We start from the raw sequence: 12,285 nt of genomic DNA, 5'->3' as shown, positions 1-12,285 counted from the left end.
TACATGTGACATAAGTACTACTAAGGCTCATAATTTACTCTATATTATTAAATGCATTATGTCTTATTTGATTTTAATAAAAATAATGAAGTGGATTAAAAATACTATTGTAAAATTGTTAGTTATGCTCAGCAAAGATGTTAAATTTGTTTCCTGTTCAATCATGATGTAATAAGGCAGTCTGTTTTCTTTTTAAAACACTTCTTATCCCCTATTGACATGGAAGAGATATAACTCAAGTAATGGAGGGTGGGGATGTGCGCCTAGATTCAGGTGCATTATCTAGACCTGCTAACAGAGGACCACAGTGGTCTTTACTAACAGAAATGCAGTTGGTCTCTGAAATGCACTCAAATGTTTTCCAGAGCTATATGTAGGAGAAAGCATTTATATGGAAAGCAGTTTTTCAAGGAAGAATATTATTGAAAAAATACTGTTCAGTACTAGTAACAAAGACTCCTAATATGAATTGATGATTCATTTGTTTGCCAAGCAAATGTCCCAGTAGAGCAAAAAGGGTAGATTGCGTTAAGCTCTGCATGTGATCAAATGGTTTGCCTTAAGATAAATCACTGATCAGAGCAATTATATTTTCTCAATTTAATCCAGCTTTCGTGATGTTGGAGTAATTCCAGTGATTTCAGGAAAATTTACTACAATACGACTAAAGTCTGAACACAACCCATTATAAACACTAAATGGTCTATAATCTGGTGAAACCAGAAGGAAACAAGATATTTCTTTGCATAAGACAATAGAGGAAACCAAAATTGGTTTTAAGATAAATTTGTGTTTTCATATTTCCCTTGATATAGTTTATGATACAAATTATTTATAACATATGAACTTAATTGTGTATCTAGTTCTGTGTGACTTATACAATTGTCTCAACAACTAGATCGTATGCCTAAATATGCAACATCCAACGTCTGCAATGTAAGTATCTTCTGGTTTCCAATTTGCATTTCCATATTAATGTAGCATAGAAAATACTTGAAATTCTTCAAAGATCTTATGAATATAACTGTGAGATTTCAAACTCTTGGTTATTTTAAGCCTGAATTACAGGGCAGACACACTTTTTCACTATTTTGAGTTAGAGGAAAGTCCTGAAAATACACATTAAGATTAGCATAGGACAACTCAGTTACAAACTTCAAAAATCCCAAGCAATTGGTTTTAGAAAGGCAGTAAACAGATTTCTATTTATGTAATATTTAGTTATAGGTTTTGTGCTTTTATGATAAGAAACCAAGAATAGGAATCAACATTTTGTAAAGTCTTGAATTTTCATAAGGAGTAGAACCACCACAGTTTAAGAAATAACTTTTACATTTCTTGTTTATAACAGAGAATTTAAAGAAAGTATAAATTACAGCCTTTTAATTGCAGACAAAATAATTTGCATACAGATACTTAAAATAACAAACATGTTTTGAATTTAAGAGCCCAGAGGACTAACTGATAAAAATTCTTGCTAAACTTAAGAAAACTGGGGCCAGATCCAATAACATGAGCAGATTTCCATTAAGATAATTTAGAATGTTTTCCATCTGCTGCCCCAAAAGCTATGGAGGTTCTTTAAACTCCTTTCAGGAAATTCTTAAGAGAGGCAATTTGGTCTGCCAATAAAGACATTTCTACTGGTAAAAGGACAGTGTTAAATAAACCCTTTGATGCCATTTTTCTTCACCAGCAAGTTTTAATTTTAGGACAACAAAGTTGATGGTAGATGACTGGAATATGCTCATAACATTCAACTCTACAATATACCTGAAAACTAATTTATCCGACATAATTTATACTTATATACTGTACTTTCATCTATTCTCACTAGATCAATCAATCAATAGCATTTTATGCTACTACTAAAACATCATAAAGAGCTCAGATATATGTTTATATGCTTTTTTGATGGTTTTAGCTAAGAGCATTGGCAATCCTGCTTTAGTAACCTACTACTGAAAAAACAATTATGTAACATTATTCCAGCAATATTAAACATGAAACTGCCAGAAATAAAAGCTAAAACTTACATTTACATTCTACCATTTTTATGTAATATTGGTGAAATAGTTGCTTTTTAGTCTTATAATATCTATTAAAATATACAAGAAAACAGAATAGTGGTGCTTACTGGAAAGGCTATTTCTGGTTTGATATGTGGAAGAGCAAAGGCGGATAACTTATAATTTTTGCACAGAAACAGAAAATTGCATGAGGGTTACTTTCCCCTACTACAACTTTTCCTAAGAAACTTCTCTCAAGTTCCATACAGTAGTCATTCTTGAGCCAGAAAAATTGAACTGTAATTAAATAATGTAATACAAAATTGAGCTATGATCTAAGCAGTCACAACCTATTTTGGTGCAATGTTGAATCCTCCTGGTTACTGTTGTGTATGTGAAAATCAAGGATATTATCTTGGTTAATTCACACATCTGACTAGAAGGAATCAGACATTTCATTTTCTTTATGCATTGAATATAACTAAGTTGGGGCAAGTAAAAACTAACCAATATTGTGGATGAGCTAAATGGCTATACTATGATAGTCATTTGAACTATTATTAATAATTCAAGAGGAAGAAGTTGGTAGTTTTCAGAAGGCTGTGCAACTTACCAAAATGAAAGGTATAATGAAGACAACAACAACAAAATCTCCTAAAAAACAGATAAAAACGAAGCGGACAAAACACTAGCTACAAAACAATGAAAAAAAGATAGATATTTGTCTTTAATGGAATCTTATGGCTTTCCTCCCTTCAAGTCCTGCTGTGCTACCTCATCGGGGCAGGTGCCTCATCTGGGTGGGATGAACAAAAAACCCCAGGTGTGTATACAAGAGTAAATATTCCCAGCTGGGTTGTCCAAGGTGTGAAAATCATTCCAGCTGCACAGCCAAAGCAAGCAGCCACCTACATGGGGCAGCACCGATATAGGAAGATGCTGGATGCAGATGGATGGGAGAAGGGAATGGTATACTGCCCCTGTATTTTTACCAAGGAAACCACATGGATAGAAAATATAAAATGACTGACAATATAGTGCCAGATAATGGGCACCTCAAGTCAGGTGGCACTCAACATGCTACTGAGGAAAAGCTGAAGATCTTTCAAAGTACTAATGGTGTTTACAATGTGGTTAGATTACAGCCTCCAGGACATTGGATAGTTGTTGATGTTGCCATAAAGGAAAAGAAAATCGGAAGCTGCAAAGACAGAATTGCAGTGGGAATATGGAATGTAAGAAGCATGAATATGGGAAAGCTCAAGAATGAAATGAAAGATGAAACAACTACACATTAACATCATAAGCATCAGTGAATTGAGATGGACTGGAATTCGACATTTTCAATCAGAAGATCATACTGTTTATTACTCAGAACATGAAAAACAATGCTGCTGTTGCTTTTATAGTCAGGAAGGGTATAGCAAGAACAATCCTTGACTACAATGCTGTCAATGACCAAATAATATCAATTTAGACTTTGTGGACAACCCTTCAAGTTTATATCCCAATCACCAATGCAGCAGAAAAGGAGATTCATGAGTTTTATGATAAAATTCAATTTGAAATTGACAGAACATGGAAGCAAAACGTGCTGCTTGTGACTGGAGACTGATTTTCCAGTGTGAATGCCAATGTTGGAAAATTAAGGAGGAAGCTGTTGTTGGATCTAATGGTTTCAAAGACCAAAATAAAGCAGGAGAATTACTTATCAATTTTGGCCACTCCAATGATTTATTCATAGCTAACACCATCTTCAAAACCCAACACCTATAGACATGGGCATCACCAGAAGGAGTACATTGAAATAAAATTGACTATATTATTGCTAAAAGGAGGTGGAGGAGCTCACTTATAGCTTCAAAGACATGGCTAGATCCTGACTGTGGAACAGATCATGAACTGCTCATGCACGAATTCCAAGTTATGCTAAAGGAGAAGAAAGCCAACCAGTTTCCACAATATGATCTTCACCATATATCTATCATTTTTAAGGGGAACATGAGGAATCACTTTAAAGTCCTGAACCTCATTGATAGAGGACCAGAGAAACCGTGGAATGAACTTAAAGACATTGTTAAGGATGAATGTGAAAAGAGACTGCCAAAGATGAAGAAACAGATGAAAGCAAATTGGATGTTAGAGCAAACTGTGGAAGACAAAAATCTCAGAAAGGTACTCAAGAGTTTCAGAAGAGACAAGAAGCAGTATTACAATATCTCTAAAGACATTGAAGATGGAAACAGACATGGAAAAACAAGTGTTCCAAAAGATCTCTGAACTCAGAAAGAGGTTCCAACCTCGAACTGGTATGCTAAAGGACACCAATAGGCAAATAGTAACTGATTCAAAGAAGATCAAAGACAGAAGGACTATACTGAAATACTGTACCGTAATGCTGAGAAAGCTGGAAGGAGACAAGAAGATGCCCAGAAACAAGGTGGATGGACTGTTACAGCAGCAACAGGTGCACTGATGGAAAACCTGAAGAACCTGGTTGGGGACAGACTGTCATGGAAAAAATCTATGTGGTCACTAAGAGTCAACACTGACTTGATGGCAATCAGTGGCTTCCCATATGTGATTAATCTACTTCCATTTGTAGATCTGGTGAAGACCTGCTCAGAAGCTTCACAACTGCGCCTTGGGGACAAGGGAGGTATTTACCATCTCAACTTGCCACTTAATTTTAAAAAGGTCCTCTTTCCCTGTAGCTAATTGTAGCCATTTCTGGATGGAAGATTGGCCTTTGCATTAGTAATTCTCTTACAAAGGAACTCAATATTTGCTTGTTACAAGGTGTATTATTTAAATAATAATTTCCAAGACTTCCTGGTAAAGCTTTGCACTATAATGCAAGGCCTTCACCAGGACACTGAAGAGTAGATCCAGAACCAGCTGTAAACATTTGCTCATGTAGATAAAATGCTAGGATTCACCTCAATTTAGATACCAACATTCACATTGCACAAAAATTGGGGAAAGAAAGGTAGATGTAATCTTGACAAATAGTTCAATAGTTTTCAATTATTTGCATTTTGTTGGTTGAAGATCGGGATAGAGTACCTGGAGAAGTGAAGAGACTGTTTATTCTATCCTCTTTCCTGATAGATCAAATTGGCTTGGTGAGATTGGCTTTGTAATTAAGATAAATAATTTCTCTTTTCAGGAAGGATCTGCCCCACCTTGATTAAAAGTTGTAGCAATTTGACCTCCCTTCTCCACAGAAGTTATTTAGCCTAGCAGCCTTGAAAAATTATAGATTAACCTCCATTTTATCACTGTTGGCTAAGAAGGTTCAGAAGGAACTCCAGAAATATATAGAAGGTACTTATTATCTGGACCCAAACTGGAGAAAGGCATGTGGTTTAAAATACCTCCTCCTTTATCAAACTGAAGAGGAATATAAAAAGGAAAAAGAAAAAAAAAAGCAGAAGCAATAGTCTAGATGACCCCCCCCCCAAAAAAAGCTTTGAATGTTTCTCCCCCTGCAGCTCTCCAGGAAATATTTTTGAAGAGCAACTGCTTCTTCCAATTAGATGCAATACTGCCCATCAGAATAAGTCTACCAGAAGTAGATACTACTTCCAGCTCTGCTTAAACCATGAAAAGACAAAGCTAAGTATTCTGACGGTCTCAGCTTGAGTTTGCCATTTTGAACAAAGGTGAAAGCTAGCACAGAAAAAAGAGTATCTTCACTAACAGATGAAGCCCTTCCTTATTTGCCTTTTCCAGGCAGGTTGCTCCTGATCCTAGCCAAATAATTCCCTCTAGGGAATTCCCAACAGCATCTTCTGACAAAGAACAAGAATTGGTTACTGCCTAGCCTGCACCTATGTGTGTGTGCACGTGTGTTTTTAATGACCAGGTGTTTCAGTATCGGTTCTTTTTTTGTTTTGCTTTTTTCCAGTTTTTCATTTCAAAATAAAAAAGTGCATTTTAGTACAAAAATACATCACAACATACAGTATATGTGTAAACTGAAAAAAAAACTGGAATTATATGTACACGTTAACAATTTTCAGGACATTGAAATGTTTTATTTTTTCTTTATATGGTGGCAAAAATAATAAAATTTGATAATCAAATATAGATTCACTTATATCACAAAAGATGGGATATACCATATTTTTCCGACTATAAGACGATACTTTTTTCTAAAATCCTTACCCTAAAAATTGAAGGGCGTCTTATTCAAGGAAGTCAGCCGAGGAGAGAACCGCGCGGTTCCAAAACTGCCAACACTGTTTCTGCAAAGAGGCTTCCTCCTATTGCTAGCCTCCAATCACGAGTGAAATAGCTTGTCTCCCAAACAGACTTCCTCCAATCACGAGCCTTATGTAACTGACATCAGCTGATGCTGAACAAACCAATTAGAGGAAGGCTGTTTGCAGAGACAAGCTATTGGCAGTTTCACTCATGCTTGAATGTAATCAGTTATACAAAAAAGCATGGAAATAGAGCTGCAGAGAGACGGTTTGGACCTCCTCCTACTGAGTGTATCAGGTAAATGTTAACTAATTACTAAATAAAAATGTGTTCTGCACTATCTTTAAAATATTGATTTCTTAATTTTGGGTTGGAAAAGTGGGGGTCGTCTTGTACATGGGGGCGTCTTATTGATGGAAAAATACGGTACTTTTCTCAGTGTGTAGTATGCCTAAAAGCCTAAGCAAATATTCCGTATAGCTCTATTGACTTGAAATTTTTAAGCCAAAAAAATATTTTTTAATGGAGCATACCAAAATAGATAATACTGGAACATTACTTCTGGCATCTGCAAAGATTATGAAACCTTTCGATAATCTTCTTCTAACTAAAAACAGAAGAAAGCCTTGTGTCATTGGAGAAACTTGTGAAGTCTTGCATTATCAAGGCTGCCAATTGTTTGAGAAAATAGAAATCAGAAAAAAAAAAAACTTTTCTAATTCTACAATTGAGCACCACATTGATAATTTAGCTAAGCATATCAAATTCCATTTTTAGGAAAATATCACCTTGTTGTACTCTTTTACCGGCTGTGATGAATTTAGTGGTAAAGGAAACTCTGCTCAACTCCTTGTCTAGGCACAATAGGTAGCTAAAGAGAACACAGAAGATAATTGTTTTTTTCAAAGTCTTGAAGACATTTGCTATAGCTTCCAAAAGGTCTGATCTGAAACTGTGTCAAAATTCTTCATACCAAGTAATGTGAGTACTGTATGAAGAAACTGGATGTTTGTACTGACAGCACTCCAATAATGCTGGGGTTCATAATAAAAAATGGCAGTAATAGAAAATATTTTCAAACTAAAAACACAATGTCTCATTCACCACCAAATATTGACTTCCAAATTCTGCCCTTCAGGTGTGTAAAAAACAGCATAATCTTATTTGCTTTGTGAAGATTTGGGAGCTGATCAGAGAGTTCTGTTTCACACTGAAATGTGTTGTCAAAGAGAAATATACTTATACAGTCTGCATGATATGAAAAAAGAAGTCACCTTATTTTTGGAATGTGGAAAAGATCGAGTGTTTGAGGCTTACAGAATTTATGGTTTTCAGTTGAAGTTGACATATCTGGCATTTGAAGCTTTGAACACAGAAGCCTATAGCTTCAAGAAGCAAACATCAAAATGACTTATTTATTGCCAACCCCCTATCTATGGATACATTTGAAGCAGGTGTAAGACTTCATGCTTATCAACATGGGTTATAGTATTATGCTGAACTACACTGGACTAGACATGCCACTTCTGCTGGAGCTTGTAAAAGAATCTTAATCTTTTATTTACACAAGGAATATATTATGGGGAAACCTCTATCTCCAACATTTGAGGAGTCTACTATTTAAACGGTTGTACTGATGCTATAATAAAGTTACAACTCATGTTAAGAGTCTCCATTTCAGTTAAAAAAAAAAAAAGCAGGATCATGTTCTCTTGGCTGTTTATGCAAGCCATGACTGGCACTGCCTGTTCTAAAGATTCAGTATTGCTGAAGATTTGAGAATAGTGAAGAAATGTACATGGTATGCTGTGCATAAATATTGGTCTTCCCCAGGTTCCCTGAACTACTTGGTCTTGCTAGTGTGATTTCTAAGGTCAGGTGTTGGCAGCCTTCAATACTGAGGAAATCCAAACCTTGGTTCAGATTTGGGTGAATGTGACCACCAACTCTATTACAGACTGTGCCATTCTAGACAGCAGTGGAAACAACTGAAGAGGCTAGGAGTAGACAAATGATCAAGATTAAATCTCAAAACATGAAATCCTCAGGTTTAGGATAACAGCACACAGTAGTGTCATCAGATCCGCTGTCCTTTGTGGTTGATGTCTGCTATCCATACTCTTTTTCTGGTTAGAAATATAGGTCCTAAGATTTTATCTATGATGACCTGCATATACTGCATGTAACTGACGGTTGACTGATACAGGATTAACAGGAGACCATTACTCTCTAAACCTGTAAAGTAGGATATGTTGGATTTTTCTGCAGAGAAAGTAATTGGATGGATCTGCAAGGCAGCCAAATGGACAGATGTCTGGACACTTTGAAGGCAATGCTATATATCTAGAGATAATAGTTAATTCTTTGAAGATGAAATGAGCTTGAAATGCAAATATTTATAATGAATTGTAAGTACAAGACCTAATGAATCTACAGTTTCATTAGTGAGGAGAAATGGGAAGATGCAGACATGTTTTTCCATATTAAAGTAGTAGTACAAAGGAATCATGCAAACTCAATGCCGTAGCCTTCTTAATTATCAGTGGTCAGCTGCAGAGATAAGGAGAAAGTGTTGAAGCTTTATTCCATTAGGAAGTCTATGGCATAAAAATTGAATTACCTTGCCCTCAAAGGTTTACAGATGGGCATTTCTGGTACAGAAGGAGGGAAACCAGTAGCCTCATCTGGAGCTACAAGAACTTTATCCATAAATCAAATTTAAGTCTTGACTCCTGATATGGTCACCACTGCTGAGCTCTCCAAGTTTAATCAGCATATCCTGAAAAGCATCATCCCCGTATGATAGCTCTTTCATGGGAACAAAGGCCAACAGGATCTAAACAAACAAACCAAGTCTCAATCTCTCAATTAACCTGTTAAGTAGGGGATATAGAATACTGAATCAGGACGTCCAGAAATGTGCGAAAACTTCGTTGACACAGAAAAATTCATTTGAACATCTGTTCATTCTTTCAGTTCCATGCACCAACATACACAATGGGGGATGTCTAATTCAATAATTTACCAGTCATGTTATTACTCCTCTCAGTTGCCATAAAGGAAGCTGGCACTTCCATATTTTTTTTCCACTGGAGCAAAAATAAAATTAAAAAGTTATGCTACTACAATCAGGATCTGCACTACTATAGAAGACATGGAGTACCAGTGTGACCCTATTCTGAGACACCTCTCTAGAACCATCTTGATTGTAAAAAGTGTCACTTAACCTTCCAGTCAGCCCTTCAGATGACACAGATCAAAATGGGACAGGTTGCTTAATTACAAATCAACTTGAGGCGTTAGAGTGCTGACAGATCTACTTCCCCTTAGGGTTAACTGGCTGCATAAAATGATCTGTTTTTCTGTTTGTGCAACATTCTAACATTTACATTAACTCTTCCCCAACCCCTCCAACTAATTAAGTGTATTAGGTGAATAGGAAACATATGATCCTCTGGGCTTCTTGAAAAGTAATGCTTCTTGGATTATTGGACTTAGCAGACCCTTGTTAGACTTCAATAAAATATAAAACCTTGGGATGAGGGAAGTGAGTTCAATGTTAGTAACCTGGGAAATCAACAACTGATCTTCAAATATAATAGATGTGCAAATGACCTTAGGAGACAGAGAAAAGAGATGCAGCCAAGGGATAAAAGGCAACTTAGTCCACAGCAGGAATGTGGGCAGGGCAAGCAGCTCAGAAGGGACCCTCTCTAGTTCCTTGGGCTGCAAAGGGGATGGGGGGGGGAATGTACTTTCAGACTTGTAAGATTCTGTTAATATAACCTTACAATATAGTGGAATTAGCTCATCTGGCCATGCTTCCTATTTGGTGTACCTCACAAGGTTGACATCAGTACACCTATTTAATCATTTCCATCCTCTTGCCTGATGGAGGAGAATGCAGCTATTTTAATAACAGAAATATTAATAAATCTGATTAAAGTCTCCAAAATCTTATCCTTTTCTGGCTCTTCTCAGAGATTTTCCTGAAAATATGTAATGTGGATCAGAATCACATCCCTGGCAGATCTTTTAGGGAAGGGCAAGTAAAATACCATAATTAAGCTGACTGATTTAAGCTTGTTCTTATAACCACTCTTTAAATAAGGTAGAAAATAGGTGAGTAGAAAGAATATCTATCCAGTTTTTGGACTAGTTCCTTTTATCAACCAGCTGATTAATAATATTGGTGATTAGATTCTTTTAAAAAATAAAGGGAAATAAGAGAACTGCAGCAAAATTGAAGACCACAGTTCAGGAAAGCCTTTCCTAATCAAACAGTATGGAAAAAGCTTCTTTGTAGAAAGAAATTTGCTTTATTCACAGTTCTTCCTGTCATTTGGAAGTCACGTCCATTATATTTTGCCATTACTAGGTGGCTTTCCAGAATTATAGTTTTACTTTTCTAAGGCTATTTAAAAGCTGCATTTTTGCAGTCAGCTGGTAACATTTTAGACAGATGCTTTTAATTTCCTAAGACTAAACAAAGATACAGCTGAATAGGAAGTTGGAAATATCCAAGCATAAGTGGTGCAAATTTCCCTAGCCATGATTTTAATGGAAGAGCTACCCTGTTGAAGCCTTGTACAGAGCCAAGACCTTCAAACCAACTGGAGCTTCAGGCTCCAGATGCTGACCTACATACATATGCTGCAAAGTGAGCCTTGGAAGCTGTGCCAAGCAGGGTCAACTATGCTAAGCAAATCTTGGAAGCTGTGCCAACCAGAAATATGGTACTCTCTTTTTTATTTAAGATATTAGAAAGTCCTAAAAAATAAATGAAGGAAAGGATATTACCTTGAAGAAAGAAAGTCTGAAGAAAAAGAGCTGAAAAGGAAGGGTTTTTTTTTTATCTGCTTGAATAGGAATATAATGCAAAAAAACCCCAAAACCTAAGTCACATGATTCCTTGTCTTCAGAGCAAGGAGGAGGAATTTTCTCACCTTGGTTATCTCTCATACCAAAGTTCTAGCACATTATACCATCAAAATATGGAAGCAAATTGCAAATTTCCACATGTTAGTAACCAACTGCTAATTTAAATATGTGTGGTTCCTACTCCTATAAGAAATTATAAAAAATACATTTAAAACATGACAAAAGCATAGACATCCTTTTGAAAATGCCTTTTTCTTTGATAATTTATGAATCAATCTATCTCAAACTGACAAACATTAACACGCACTGGTCAAGACTCAAGAGTAAGAAAATGTCAAAAATACTGATTTACCTTTGTTATGTTTGTTACACTTTCCTAATATTTATATACATGCAAGACCCATTTCTTAAGATTGAAACAGGCTACAGAGAGATTACACAATGCTTGAGAACAGGATTATAATGCTAATCTACCACAGTCAAAAGTCTTAGACTGAAATGTACTAAAATTATTTTGCAGTAGTTTATTTTACAGTTTTTATGCTGATTAAAACAGTCTAGCAAGACTTGATGTACTGAACCTCTATAAAAGTAGCCTTAAAGGGATAAGCAACTAACTTATCACAGAACAGGATCTGAATTTTTTAACACAGCAGCATTTAACTTAAAACTGATTAAAGACAGAGTGACTTTTTCTATCTTCATATAAGAATAGTTGTAAAAAGAAAATTCTTTTAAAAAGGTACCACTTCCAATGCCTTTATTTTCCATAACCTCGTGAAATTAAATGCATGAAGCTACAAAATTAGCAAATGCTTTGAAATTTGTATACAAAACATAAGTTACCTCTACTTTTAAACTCATTTTTTTTTGTTGTACCACTACAAACTTTTAAAAGTGGCACCCAAAATAGTTGTATACCATTCTAAAAAAGGGCACTATTCCTTTAATATCATACTCTCCCATTTCCCAACACCCAGATCAAAATAGACAACTAGTCATCCTGTTCACGGACATTTCCAAGGTGAGATTTCATATTACGTTCCCATAGCTTCTGGTTGTCAGAAAACCCGTGCTTTCCTTTGTTGAAAGAATTTGGTCCTGCTGAAGTTGGAGTATCCCTGTAAATGAACAAAAGCAATTGGTTTACCTTTACTAATTTAGTACTTTAGTTAAATATATTTGA

The 12,285-nt window shown here is 35.7% G+C and overlaps 1 protein-coding gene across 1 annotated transcript in view; it reads right to left on the bottom strand.

Annotated features, from left to right (window-relative positions):
- Window positions 1-1,368: 1,368 nt before the first annotated feature.
- The window catches only part of PCNP (PEST proteolytic signal containing nuclear protein), a 28,149-nt gene continuing 17,232 nt past the window's right edge, over window positions 1,369-12,285 (bottom strand). Inside the window, exon 5 of the mRNA XM_007429278.3 lies at window positions 1,369-12,220. Within this exon, the coding sequence (XP_007429340.1) occupies window positions 12,094-12,220 (127 nt within the window). The 3' untranslated portion in view covers window positions 1,369-12,093. The remainder of the gene's footprint in view (window positions 12,221-12,285) is intronic.

Source organism: Python bivittatus, unplaced genomic scaffold (genome assembly GCF_059951505.1).
Source record: "Python bivittatus isolate LINGU-HERP-01145 unplaced genomic scaffold, Pbiv_v1 ctg000340_np1212, whole genome shotgun sequence".
Taxonomy (NCBI): domain Eukaryota; kingdom Metazoa; phylum Chordata; class Lepidosauria; order Squamata; family Pythonidae; genus Python; species Python bivittatus.
The sequence above is the reverse complement of the archived record's forward strand: the minus strand, read 5'-3'. Positions and strand labels throughout refer to the sequence as shown.